Here is a 15,362-nt window from a genome sequence, read left to right on the forward strand (position 1 = left end):
GGTGCCAACATCATCAAGGTTTAATAAATTAATGAAAAAAATAGGTTTGAAACAACAAAAATGAATAAAACTGCAAGTTGCTTTTGTATCCATGTGTAAACATACAAGCATAACTGAAACTTTAAAACATGGATGATAGATAGAAAAAAAAATGGTAGCACTACAAAACAAGTAGCTTCTAGGGACGGCTGTTTTGAAAAAACCGTCCCTGAAGAAGGATATTTGGGACGGTGATGGCCTGACCGTCCCTAATAATCATAAAATATTTAAATCAAGGATAAAATATGTCCGTCCCAAAAAGAAAACATGGCCAAATAGTATTAGTGACGGTGGAACAGGGGACGGTACATAAACCGTCCCTAATACCTCTTGGGACGGTTTTTTGTCCTCTTGGGACGTTTTTTGGCCGTCCCAAGAGGCCTTCTATTTTGTAGTGTAGCTAATATAATAACTCAATGTGCGTAGTTAGAAAAATATCCCATATTTTTTTACCTTAAAAATGCGCTATGCATCTATATCCAAAATGTGGTTTACAGATAGAACCATGTCCTTTCATAAACTTCCTGTAATAGCCTGTAAGGCCTAGAAATCTTCTAAGCTCTTTACTGGTTTTAGGAATTGGCTATTGTACCATGCTATAGATCTTAGAAGGATCAGCTACCACTCCCTTAGCTGTTATAATATGTCCATGGTACTCCAATTCTGGTTGAGCAAAACTGCACTCAGAAAGATTTGCATAAAGATGATGTTGTCGAAGAAGCTGCAGAGTAAGTTCCAAATGGTGCACATGTTCCTCTAAGATGGGGCTATACACCAAAATATCTTCAAAAAATACCAGGATGAATTTTCTTAGCTATAAGGCTAGATGTCATTCATCGGTGCCTGGAATGTAGATGGAGCATTATTGAGGCCAAATGGCATTACTTTGAACTCATAATGGCCATGATCAGTTCTGAAGGCAGTTTTGTAAATGTTAGAGAGATGCACTCTGATCGGATGATATCCAGAATTAAGATCAATCTTAGTAAAAATGATGACGTTGTTTAATTCATCTATCATAGGGATATGAAACTTATCTTTGATAGTTATGTTATCGAGTTTCCTGTAATCAACACAGAATCTCCAAGTGTTATCTTTCTTCTTGACCAATAGGATGAGAGAAGCAAAGGGATTATGGCTTGGTTGGATGATACCGGAAGACAATATTTCTTGCATTAAGTTATCGACGACATATTCTGGATATAGGGACACTTATAGGGTCTCATGTTGGATGGTGAAGAATGAGGTTTAAGAGGGATTGTATGATCCAATGATCTGTGAGGTGGAAAAGTGGATGGTGTATTTAAACACATCAGAATAATAATGAAGAAGGACAGAAATAACCTCAGGGATGTCAGTAGGTGCAGGGTAGCAAGAACTAAGCACAAGTGACCCACAATTCTATAAGAAGTTTTCTTGAAATAGTCCATTGCAACACTGTGTTAGAGCATTGCCCGGTTGAACCCACCAAGCGTTGGTATGTCAAGGTTGGTTGTCATATTTTAGTATCAAAACTCATCTAGAGTCGCTTGATTAATTACTAGAGTCAACTTAGTTTAGTTTAGACTAAAAAGTCTAGGAATGTTAAGACTTACAAGTATTACTCTGAGGACCTGAAGAATGCGAATAAGTATCGGCTACAATGAAGAAATCATTCTTCCACTTGAGGTTAGTAATGTTGACTTGACTTGTTACCATTCTTATCGTGTCTTTCAAGTCGTTTAAGATTGAAAACATAATATGCGAAGTTATATATATGAAACTCTAGTATTAGACTTGGTCATATTATTATGATCAAAGTGTCAAGGAAGTATATTGAATTACGAAGTATAACGTTCATCTTTTGAACTTTGTAAATGCGATAGCAACATCATATATATATGTAACTTGTTACTTGATCAATTGTGCATGGGATATCTGTGTGATTTCATCCTAGGAAACTATGTTTTATTACATTGGTATAAGGAAGTAGATATACAAACTTGTTTCGTAATAAAAAAGAAATTAATAGATATGTTGGTCCGGTTTTTCATAAAGATCTTTTAAATGACCGATTCATACCTAAGGTTGGATTTAAGGTAGAACCGATCTTAATTTATATTGAGAGTCAAGGTAGAACCGATCCTCACCTAGCTTGGGATATGTGGTGGATCCGATTCTAGCTTTTGTTGGAAATTAAGGTAGAATCGATCCCTAACCAATATTGGGAATCTTGGTAGAACCTATCCTAGTTTTTTTTGGGAGTCTTGATATAACCGATACCTAACCTATATTGGGAATCTTGGTAGAACCGATCCTAGCTTTTTTTGGGAGCCTTGGTAGAACTGATCCCTACATGTGTTTGGTGACTTGGTAGTTACGAACCTATCCTATGTTATTGTTCATGGTAGAAGCGGTCCCAAGAGGAAAACCGATTTCCAAAGTTTACTTTAGAGTTTGTGTGGGAATTAGGGTTTGCTAAGATAGGAAATTTATAGACATCGACATAATTTACAAAAATGAAACAAAAATGAAGCAAGATGTTACCATATTTCAACAGTATGGGTCATCGAGCTAGATCTTTATTCTCAAATGGGTAAACATTTGACATATCGTAGCAGTATGTGAATCATGGCTCTTGGGAACCTCTCAAATTTGAAAGGTAGTAGTGCCATTGTTTGTATTGGACTTGCAACTAGTATCCTGTAACCATGAGATGAGCATAAAACACGCATGTAGTCATAACATGAGAACAAAATGAACCAACTAAGGACTAATAACTGATTAGTTAATGCGCATATATGAATTTATATGCGACCATAAGCCTCAAATTTAGCGAGGGAGACGGGGGAGGCTAAGGTGGGCTTTAGCCCACCCCAAAACTCCAGAAAAACGTTTTTGGACCTTATAATTACCATAAAATTTATACTTAGCCGATCTATAAATTTAGATTACCTCTTATATTTATAATTACATTTAGTTATGAATTTAAATTATATTTAAGAAAAATCTCTTTCAATCAACTTACATGGATAGTACACAGTCTTCACCTTTTTTTTATGTTCCTTTTTTTAATAGCTAGAAATGTTCGATATGAAGGTACATTTCTAAAACAAAAATAAATATCAAGGATTTACTAGTTCTAGCAAGTTGTCGCTACTCTCCATCACTGATTGTGCACGATATAGTTTTGTTTACACTACAAACCAAGTAGCTTCTAGGGACGGCTGTTTTGAAAAAACCGTCCCTAAAGAAGGATATTTGGGACGGTGATGGCCTGACCGTCCCTAATAGTCATAAAATATTTAAATTAAAGCTAAAATATGTCCGTCCTAAAAAGAAAACATGACCAAATAGTAATAGTGACGGTGGAACAGGGGACGGTACATAAACCGTCCAAATACCTCTTGGGACGGTTTTTTGTCCTCTTGGAACGTTTTTTGGCCGTCCCAAAATGCCTTCTGTTTTGTAGTGTTACTTACTTATTTTATGTTTGTTTACTTACTTATTTTAAGTGCGAAAGCCAGTCCCCATTGATTTTGAGAGGACACTTACTTTTTCGAAACAACAAATTTAGTTTTGGACTTTTTTGAATTCCCCACATTATTTTGATGATTATGGAAATAATTTTGACATGTTAGTCGGTTTAACTACAGTATAAGCATAGTGCTGGATATATTAGTCAAGTTTATTTTCAAGTGTGATAATTTCATTTAGCTCTAAAAAAATAGATGAAATTTCCAAAATTTGAAGCTACGGCTGCCTAATATATTGGTGTATATTTTTTGATTGGAAAAGAGAAATTTTATTAGATTAAAAAGAATGTACAGAAAAGCTACAAGCTGTAGCAGTGACAGAGAACAAGAATATAATCAATGGAAAATTATATCCCAATTAAGCACTGTATAAGAGAAATTGGAGTGAATTCTCTTCCCAGCAGCAGCTGCCCAAGAAAGAACTAAGACTTTTGCAATATCGCACAACTCTGTGTCTGTTTTGAATGCATAGTCTTCAACAAAAGTGCGACTATTTCTCTCATTCCAGAGAGTCCAAATGATGGCAGCAGGGATTAGGTTCCAAATATCTTTTCCTGCGTTACTGGAGATGTGATTGGTTGACCAAGAGACGGAAAGCGCATACATAGTTGCAGGAAAGACCCAGGACCAGTCTGTGTTCGGAGTTAGAGAAGTCCATACACAATGTGCGACTTTACAGTGCATAAAGATGTGATCTTGTGTCTCAGTACTATCACCACAAAGAATGCAAGAGTTATACACGTCCATACCTTTATGGTTCAACATATCTAGAGAGTTAAGTCTTCCATGAACTGCGCACCACGTGAGAAAACAGATTTTTGGAGGAATGCAAGCTTGCCATATAAACTTCCATGGAAAATTAGTCACTCCAGCATCAGCCACTAGGTTTCCATAGAGAGATTTCACAGTGTACACACCAGAGGGTTCAATAGCCCATCTTATTGTATCTGGCAAGTTGTCTAATATTGGTGGTGCAGAACCGATAACAAGAAACATTGCAGCAAGTTGATTAACTTCATCATTCAGCAGAACTCTTTTGTAATCAAACTTCCATGCTCTATCTTCTGAAATATGTGCAGCAATACTGTCATTTTTCAAAAAATCAAGTTTGTACAGTAAGGGAAACTGCACATCCAAACTAGAGCGACTAACCCACTTGTCATGCCAAAAAGAAATTTGTAATCCAGAGTGAACACAGAAATTGCAGTTAGAAGTGATCCAATTATTCATTTCAGCAATTGTCCTCCAACAAGAAACGCCATGAGCTGAAATTACCTTACCAGGGACCCAAATAGAGAATGAAACACCATCCTTTTCAATAATGATTTTATACCACAAATGGTTTTTTTCTACACCAAATCTCCAACCCCATTTTACAAGAAGAGCCTGATTCATCAGTTTTAGATTTAAGACACCCAAACCACCTTTCTCTTTAGAAGAGCAAACTAAATTCCAGTTTATAAGGTGAGAAGTTGTTGAACCCGACTTATGCTCCCACAAAAAATTCCTCGTCTTCCTTTCTAAAATTTTGATAACAGAAATCGGGGCCTTGAAAAGAGAGAAATAATACATGGGAAGGGAGCTTAAAATACACTTGAGTAGAGCCAGCATACCACCTTTAGATAAATTACCTTGTATCCACATTGAGAGTTTGGCCTCAAATTTTTCAATAATGGGAACCCAAATAGTTTTTGAGTTAGCTTTTGCTCCCAAAGGCATGCCTAAGTACATGAAAGAAATTGAATCAGTTGCACAACCCAATTCAATTGCCCATTCCTCAATAAGAGGTACATCTCCTACTGCAATAAGTCTTGTTTTTGAAGTGTTGACCTTTACGCCTGCAATATATTCAAAACAATGAAGAAGGGAGAAGAGATTGACCAACTCTTCTTTCTTGTCATCTACAAAGAAGATAGTATCGTCAGCATAATGTAAATGGCTCACCACTAAGCCATTTTGAGTTACATTGAAGCCACTAAAGAGATTCAAACCTGCTGCTCTGTCCAAATACCTTGAGAAGCCTTCCATTGCAATATTAAAAAGCAAAGGTGAAAGTGGACAGCCTTGCCTAACACCTCTAGTACTGCCAAAATAGCCAAAGGAGGACCCATTTATTAACACCGAGAAGGATGCAGTTGAATAACAAAATTTCAACCAACTACGCCATTTCCTAGTAAACCCCATCTGCTGTAAGATATCCTCCAAATACTTCCAATTTACTCTGTCAAAGGCCTTCTCTAGGTCAATTTTGTAAATCACACCAGCAAGCCCAGATTTAAATCTTGAATCGACCAACTCATTAGCAATGAGAGTGCCATCTATTATCTGTATACCTTCAATGTAGGCACATTGAACAGGAGAGATGAGCTTTGGCATAACTAGTTTCATTCTAGAGGCAAATATGTACATGCTGGTAAGAACACTAATTGGTCTACAATCCTTCACTGTTTCAATATAATCCTGTTGCAATGCAAACACTTTTCTCAACTTCTGGTGATTAGTTCTGCTCTTATGATTTCAGGGTATGCACGGAGCACCAGGAATGAAGATGTACTTGAAGGATGACCTGTTAAAGAAGAACTTCGGGGCCGAAGAAGGTGATGAAGATGATGACGACGATGATGATGAAGATCAACAAGATTTCCCTTCCAATTTGGTATTAAAATTTAATTTCATTAAATTATCTGACACATTCCATGCTCGTCTCCTAAACTATGTTCAGGAAATTAACATGGACCTTTTCTAATATTTGCAGGGTAAAGTGTTGAGAGAAAAAAAAGTGTGAAAGAAGATTGGATGAAGAAGATTACTAAGAAAATTTCAAACATTGGCGCATCAATTAAAGATCCGCGCCAATAAGGCAACAAATAAAATACAACAATGGTGGAGAAAAAGGAAAGCAACAAGTTTAAAAAAAGGAACTGAGACAGAACTTGAAGACGTTACACAAGCCGAGAGAGAGAGAAAATGACACTACACAAGCTGTTCATTTGCATTTTAATAGCTGAGAGAGAGAAAATGAATGTGCATACTGGGCTGGGCCGGGGAACTTGCTTCAAGTTTGTGAAAAACTTGCGTGCATCATAATTATGAACAGTTTTTTTGGGCACTACTCCGTTTTGGAGGGGAACTACTATTTTTTTTTGGGCGGATATATATTTAACGTAAATTTGAGTCACCCCTTAGCCATATATTTATTTTAGTATCAAAATTATCCTTTCTAATTAAATTATTGGAATGATCAGTGAGATTAAATTAATAAATTGATTTTTTTCCAAAAGAAGAATTATTGAGAGGGAGAAGAAGAAGATGAAGATGAGGGTTTTGGAAGAAAAAAAAGTGGGATCTTTTTCTTTAAGAGCCACAATAAGAGTATGATGTTTTGGGTACTCACGAATACTTCAAATTTAGTTAATGGTGCTTGAATTGGTCAAAACATTCCTAAAAATGAACAATTTAGAAATTGATTTCGGTTTGGTTAAAAAAGTTCAGCTACGACATCTGAAGAACAGGTAGCCGAACTCATCTGCAAGTGTAGTTCGGCTAATGTTTCTGAAAACATAGGTAGCCGAACTCAGCTTTCATGGAGTTTTTTCTTTTAGAGAAAAGTTTGGTTAGGAGAAGAAAATTGCGACATTGCGACGTAACCGAACTAGGAGTTCGGCTAGGATAAAAAGTTGCGACGTAACCGAAGTCAATATATAGGTCTTTCAGAGAAAAGTTCGGTTAGGAGAAAAAAATTGCGACCTAACCGAACTTTTTGCGACGTAACCGGACTTTTTTGTGACGTAACCGGACTTTTTTGTGACGTAATCGAACCTTTTGCGACGTAACCGAACTAAAAGTTCGGCTGAGACTTTTTTTTTTGTAACGTAACCGAACTTTTCTCTGAAAAAAAAAGAAAAACCTCTATTAAAGTTAAGTTCGGTTAGTTCAACAAAGTTTTTCACATAATTTCTAGCCGAACTTCTCTCTGCAACTTTCATTTTCAACTCATTTTGATTATTACTTCTCATTTTTTCAACCAAAAACGAATGACAAGTAATGAGTTTGTGAGAATATCTTTGTTAATGATTTAAATTAAGCTATATATAGAGGTGGTGGTGGTGGTAGTCAGAGCTGATAGGTGATGGTCGGTGATGGTGGGCGACGGTGGTGGAAGTGGTGGTGGTTATATATATAGGTGGTTATAGGTTGGTTTTAAATTAAATTAGATTAGTGGTAGGTTAGTTATTTCCACACTTTAGGACACTCCTTATATATAATTATAGGACGATATTCTTATCAACTAGTAGTCCTCCAAAATGGTGTAGTGCCCGAAAAAAAACGGTTCATAATTATTGTATAGCAACAAGTTACAGAATGCAGTGTTCTGGAAAAATCTTGCAAGTGAATATAAGAAACTGCAACTGCATTACCTGAATTAATGAAGAATTATGAAACACTACATGTTAAGGACTCCACAATTCAAGCTGATGCTGTAATTAATAATACAACCCAGAAACCGCTACATAAATTAATCCTACTAGTTCTTGAGTCAACCCTTCCAATCTAACACCAAAATTTCCTTAATTTCCTCATCCGGAATCCAGATTTCGAAGTTTAATTATATTTAAATACATATTTCAACTTACGAAGTTGGAGCCATTACTAGTAGGTGACAAAATTTTGTCAAGTTGGGTGACAAACACATGGTTTATCACCCTTCAACAACGGTTGCATCACGCAAACATAGCAAAAAAAATGCGTGTTTTTTAGTGTTTCTCCGGATCTCACTTTTAGTAACTCCTGAGCTACATTGAGTAGCAAAAGGTTGAAGTTGAAGATATGATGAAATTTTGACAACCCAGATCGATTTCGGAGAGAAGGAAGATGAGGAAAGTTTGCTCACCAAGATGCTGCAAACTTGCAAGAGTGATGGGTTCAATTCAGATTCTATTAGGAGGACTTGTAATCCTAGTAAGTATAACGAGTTTGTTTCGATTTTACTCTGCCGGTTTTTTTATGCACGATGAGGACATCTGCAAACATTTTTATGGTGTTAGAGATTCGTACAGTGGTTTCGATACGAAAGCTTTATCAGATCGGGTTGAAGAAGTGTTAATGAAACTGGCAACATTGCAAGATCAGCTTGAATTCACTGTACAAAAGATGGACAAAGATAGAGGAGGTAGTATTGATAAATCCGAGTACAAGAAGTTTTTAGAGGAACAAGTGATTCAACCTCTTTATAGTGCTCATATTTCTCTTCGACAGATTCGACTACCGAAAGTTCAAGAAACTAGAAATGCGAGTACTCCCTCAGTTGAAGACCCATTAATCAACTCGTTTGTAGTGGAAGAGATTCGCAAGTACATAACCGCGAAAACGAATAGAGTCGGAAAGGTGAATATATATGGAACAGAAAAGATTTACAACACAATAGGGCATGCTTGTGTTTTAATGAAGGAGGAATTGGAAGAGTACATGAATTACGACATTGGTTCTTACTGTAAAGATGATTGGCCTTTAGCTCAGAAGCTTATGATTAATGGATGCGATCCGTTGCCTAGGAGGCGTTGTTTGACTAGAGCATCGAAGCTATATCTGAAGCCGTACGCAATTAACGAGTCGTCATGGAAATTGCCTGATGGAAGAAATGTCCGGTGGGCTAATTATCAGTGCAGGAACTTTGAGTGTTTAGCTGCCAAGAATCCGAAACGAGGTTATACCAAATGCAGTGGATGTTTTGAGATGGAAAAGGAGAAAGTTAAATGGATGGGTAATAGTAGTACACCAAATGCGCCAACTTTTCGTATTAGTGATGTTCTTGAAGTTAAGCCTGGGGAGATAAGAATAGGCCTTGATTTTGGTATAGGTACTGGAACTTTTGCTGCAAGAATGAGGGAACAAAATGTGACAATTATCTCGACTGCTCTTAACCTCGGGGCGCCTTTCAACGAGATGATTGCGTTAAGAGGTTTGCTTCCTTTGTATGTAACATTAAATCAAAGACTGCCATTTTTTGATAATACTATGGATTTGATTCATACAATAGGGTTCTTAGATGGTTGGATTGATTTGCAACTAATGGATTTTATCTTGTTCGATTGGGATAGAATTCTGAGACCTGGTGGATTGCTCTGGGTAGACCGTTTCTTCTGCAAGAAAACTGAGTTGGATGACTTCATGTATATGTTTCTGCAGTTTAGGTACAAGAAACATAAATGGGTTATTTATCCTAAATCGAATGACGAGGTTTATCTATCTGCATTGTTGGAGAAACCACCAAGGTCACTATAAGTACTTCTCAAATTGTTTCTTACCAATTCTTGTAACTTATAATGTTCATGTTGTTTGATCATACCATGGCAATATTTCTTTATTTACAACCATTTCTCTTCTTTATCTGCATTCTAACACCTATACAGGTTTCAATAATGTTTTTTATCCTTTACTGGTTTATATTTTAGCTTTGGCAAAAAAAAAGCAGATAACTTGATGTTTTATGTCTCACATGTAACCTTATTGAATTTTCATCTACCCATTTCAAATTTCGGTACGTTGTTCTGATCTTGTAAACAATTGGGACTGTATATACTTCAGTTCTAATGCATTGTTAGTCACTTATCTCCATTAGTCTAAATTGTGATTAATGTGTCGCTGGCTATATGCGTCAACTGAAATTCTCCAGTCTTTTTTTCTTTTTTTTGATCGGACAAATAGAAATTTCATTGAAGGCGGGGTATCTTAATCCTGATTACGACCGAACCAAAAAAAGGGAAATCGAAGGGGATTTGGCTATCCAAATAAAAAACACAAAAAAATAATTTATGACGGAGGTCGGTATAATGAATCCCATAGAGATCACCATATTTGCCGTAAACTCCAACATTTTTGTATTTGATTCGACCCAAAAAAACACTTATAATTTGATATCTCTAATGAGGCTTGACAAAGTTTTCTTTTTGTTGGTTCTTGCATTTTCGTTGTTTTCATATACACCACCATATAGCAATCAGGATGTTATTCCATATTCGACTAAGTCTTTCGTCTCCCCAGTGAAACTTCCAAGTCTTCCTAGATATAATGACATTAGGGTCATATAACCATCCAAATTGGCATCCTTCAACAAAATAGTCCCATATTTTCCGAATTCTCCAACAACTATAAAACAAATGCATACTTGATTCATCGTCTTCCTCACAAAAACGACATACACTAGAGGCATTCATACCTCTTCTTAAAAGTTTATTCGCCGTCATTACTCGATCATGAGAAAGAATCCAATTAAAGAAATTGATTTTGTGAGGATACGCATTTCTCCAAACAACATTGGTTGGATAATCCGGCTCACCTTGATCGTCGTTGACTTAAATTCCATCCTTAACCGTATATTGACCATGATCACTACCAACCCAAATTCGGGTATCCATAGCCCATTCTTCAATAGAGATGGAAGAAAGAAGATTTGATATAGATAACACTTCACTTGAAATGGTTTGAGAGTATCTTTTCCTAGACATAAACGTCCACATTACACCACCTTCCCTAACGTCATACATACTAGCCACCATAAACTCCTTGGTTCTTGAAGCTTCATACGCCAAAGGAAACATATCACATAACCTTCCTTCACCAGGCCAAGAATCTTCCCAAAATCTAGTTTCCTTACCCGCTCCAATTTTGAATCTCATATTTTTATTAAAATCTTCAAGCTCTTTATAGATATTAAACCACAAGCTACCACCTTCCGATCCTTTGGGTCGGAGAGTTTCCCAACCGGTAAATGTTTCACCAAAATTTTCAACCATGGTCTTCCTCCACAACGCATCTTTCTCTATGCCAAAGCGCCACCACCATTTTTTAGCAAAGCCGAATTCACTTGCTTAGTTCTTCTTATACCAAGACCACCTTTTTCTTTTGGTTTTGAAGACAATTTCCAACCAATATTGTGAATTCTTTTCTTATTTTGGTCATCCTATAAGAAATTTCCCACAACTCTATCAATTTTCTTAGTTATGGAGCAATGAGCAAGAAAAATAGAGAGATAATAAATGGGAAGACTAGCTAAAACGCTTTTGATGAGAGTTAACTTACCTCCTCTTGTTGTTTTTCCATTCCATGTAGTAACTCTTTTCCCACAAATTTCAAGTGTTTTTTTTCCCATTTTTGAGTGCCTCCTACCTTGTCTCCCAAAGGGAGGCCAAGATATATGCTAGGAAAACTTGCATACTTGCATCCTAATATGTTAGCATAATTTTTAACCTCATCCTCGACCGCGACCCCAAATAAGCTACTTATAGAGAAATTTATCTTCAAACCCGAAGTTAACTCGAAACAAAGAAGAAGGTAAGGAAGGGCATCAAATTGTTCTCTCTTAGCATCAAGAAAAATGATAGTATCATCGGCAAATTGCAAGTGATTTATTTTTGTTCCCCCCTCCTTGACCGAAAAACCCGAGATTTGATCATGTTCTTGAGCTTTGTTCAACATACAACTTAAGACTTCACCAACAATAGTAAAAACAAAAGGAGAAAGAGGGTCTCCTTGACGAAGTCCCTTTTCACTACCAAAGTAACCGAAAGACGATCCGTTAACAAGAACTGAGAATTTTGAGAATGTTAAGTAATTTCTTATCAAAGCCCTCCAAACCCCACCAAACCCATTTTGAATAACACTTCATTTAAAAAGTTCCAATATATTCACATTATCAAACGCCTTTTCAAAATCAAGCTTGCAAACCAACCCCGGTAATTTTGACGAAGTTTAGAATCCACACATTCGTTTGCTACCAATACCCCATCAATCCAACGCCTTAATAAAACTAGATTGAGTTGTTGAGATTAGAGTAGGAAGGTATACCTTTAAACGCTCCGCCAAAATCTTTTAAATGATTTTTTACACACTCCCAATAAGGCTAATTGGTCGAAAATCTTTTACTTCCACTCCACCCGCCTTCTTAGGGATAGCGCAATAAAATTGTTTTTCAATGACGAATGAAGAACATTGTGGTCATGAAATTCTTCGAAAACCCTCGTCAAATATTATATTAGGAAATCCCAACAAACAATAAAGAACTTCATAGGAAATCCATCCGGACCGGGAGAACGATCAATTCCCAAGTATTTAATTGCATTCTTGACTTAGTCTTCACTAAAAGGTCTCTCCAACCAAATACTTGCATTCTCATCAATACGTTTTAGACACATATTTTTGATTCTTGGACGATTGTTTGAAATTTCTTTAAACGCTAGCTCAAAATGATTTGCAATACACATCTTGATTTCTTCCTTGTTTCCGGTCCAACGTCCACTGATATGAAGGTTATTGATGTTGTTAAAAGCTCTATGACCTTTCACCATTCGATGAAAATGTTTGGTGTAATGATCGCCATCTCTAAAATATCTAATTATTGACTTTTGTCTCAACATTATGCTTTGACGGCGATGAGACACCTCAAAATCCACTTTAGCCGTCACTAGCATGCCTTCTTCAATTTCGGTAAGACCTATATCATCAACTAGATCATCCAATTATTTAAACTTGGCAAGAACCGGGTCTAAAGCCCTATAAATGCTACGTAAGACATCTTTGTTCCATACCTTCAACTTCTCCTTTAAAGCGTTTAACTTCTTTGCAAAACATTCACCCGCCGTACCTACAAAGTAAAATGACTCCCATCATTCTTTCATTAAAGGGATTATGTTTTTTGCGGACCCGCACGATGAGTTACATGAATAGATTTGCTAATGTCAATAATAAGGTTTCTTATTCCATTAATAGTTCTGAACAACTTATGCAATGCATTACGCGTCTCCAGAAACTTCTTATAGGTTCATGTAATCAAGAGAATCAGGTTAAGATATTGCAATTTGAATCAAAGATCATTGATAACAATGTTCATTTTGACATTATGTGCAACGCGAACTTATAATATCAAGGAAACTTGCAGTTGCAGATCTCTTCCACTTGATAGGAACTGATTCGGATGGGATGGAAATGGATACAATATTGATGTAATACCTCTTGATTTCGAAGTTACACTTCCAGAAGTATTTTATTGAGAATTTCTTTTTGTAATTTGCAAGCCATGGATTATAACTTTGTCCAATCATATCAGCTTTGTATTGGATTCTTAACATGAGATTGGACACATGTTTGTAAAATTTGATAACTGACGAACGGCGCACGACATTGTGCATCAAGGATGGTTGGCCAGTATTAATGTTCGAAAATTCAGATTGCGTGATACTAATCCAATCCGTCAAAGTTGCGGATTTAGAAAATCCAACCGTGTCCGGCCCAATCACCCATAAATTTTACATGGTGGATCAGTGGGTGATATGGACCGGATGTGGATTAACCGCGGATTTAGTCAAAAAAAAAAACAACAAACAAACACCTAATTCTACATAATACCCTAATTTAATCAAATAATCAACAATCGTGTCAGCTCTACTAGTTGTAGATGTCAAAATAAGGGCTTTTCTCTTCCTTTCTTCACCATCCTCCAGCTGGTTTACTGTTCCTCCATAAAAACAAAGAAATCCTTTAAAATTAATATGTTGCTGGAGTCTAATAAACCAAATTCAAGACTATTTCAAGTCTAATAAACTAGTATTATAGCTTCATACATAGGGATTACTGTAAAACCCATTCAATAAACTCCAAAACCCTACCAAAATCATCAAAATGAAACCACTTGAAACAAAGAAAAGGAACTAAACAAAAGGAAAAGAAATCCAATCAACTTTCAGCAGAAGCAACATATACTCCAACATCGCATCTTCAATTTTATTTTGTACTTATAGAAAAAGAAGGAACGTGTTTCCTTATTGAACTGATAGCACAAGAAAGTAAGGCATTACGCGGAGCATGAGAATAATTACGCAAACTGAAATGTCAGCAAATCCATAACATAAGTAAATGGTATAGGTGTTACATGCGATATGTGTCCACTGCTGCAACTCTTGGTTTAACCACTTCACAATTAGCTATAAATAGAGTATTTGGAACGCTATCATCAGTCTGAAAATGGAGACATGGGAAAATTAAGATTGATTACAAAGGTGCAAGTGAATTCACAGATTCCAAATTCCAACCGCAACCAAACTGCTAGAAATGCGTATTTGAGAATCTCACTCGTGCCCGGTCCATAGAAAAAGAAAAAGACGAAAAAGATCCCGCAACCCGATGCTGACGAGTTTCGAACTCAGTTCGTTGGTATCATCACCCAACAACTTTACCATAGTGACATCTAACTTAGTTTTTGATAAACCCTAATTTCGAGATAAGTCTTTCCTTTTGTGATTTTATAGAAAATACTTCAGAATGTCCCAAAATCTTTCACTAGGTGACTTGGGGAGCAAGTGTTTTAGAAAGTGACGAAACCTTTTTCTGGGTGGTTAAATCAGGGCGGTGGAATAGGGTGCAAATGGTCAAGCCCAAGGAGAAAGGTGGAAAGTGTAAGCCTAAGAAGAAAAGTACAAATGCCCTAAGTGAAAACTACAGACAAACCCATTTTCTCAACTTCCACCACTGTCAAACCCACGGACAGAAAAGTTCAGGCGCGCACCCATTTTCCCGTCAAAAATTCGTAGCAGACCCAAAATTTTCAAAATTCAGTTTTCTTTTTATTTTATTTCCAAGTTTAACCTCACTTTATGTTTTGAGATTTTGTATTGAGATTTTGTTCTGAGAGATTGAGATAGAGCCGGAGCGAGAGCTGAAGTATTGAATTATCGAGGGTTGCGAAGGAGCTGATTGAGAGATTCAATTTACTCAGAAAAGATAATCTGAAATTCAAGCTCAGGTTTGTTCGTTTTA

The 15,362-nt window shown here is 36.5% G+C and overlaps 1 protein-coding gene across 1 annotated transcript; it reads left to right on the forward strand.

The window, feature by feature from the left end:
• The first annotated feature begins 8,273 nt into the window (after positions 1 to 8,273).
• LOC113354082 lies at positions 8,274 to 9,948 on the forward strand. Its single transcript, XM_026597525.1, has one exon. It carries the CDS (start codon positions 8,427 to 8,429, stop codon positions 9,834 to 9,836), a length of 1,410 nt encoding a protein of 469 aa, XP_026453310.1. The 5' UTR covers positions 8,274 to 8,426; the 3' UTR covers positions 9,837 to 9,948.
• The last annotated feature ends 5,414 nt before the right edge of the window (positions 9,949 to 15,362 follow it).

The sequence above is a fragment of the Papaver somniferum genome, chromosome 2, assembly GCF_003573695.1.
Source record: "Papaver somniferum cultivar HN1 chromosome 2, ASM357369v1, whole genome shotgun sequence".
NCBI classification, from domain to species: domain Eukaryota; kingdom Viridiplantae; phylum Streptophyta; class Magnoliopsida; order Ranunculales; family Papaveraceae; genus Papaver; species Papaver somniferum.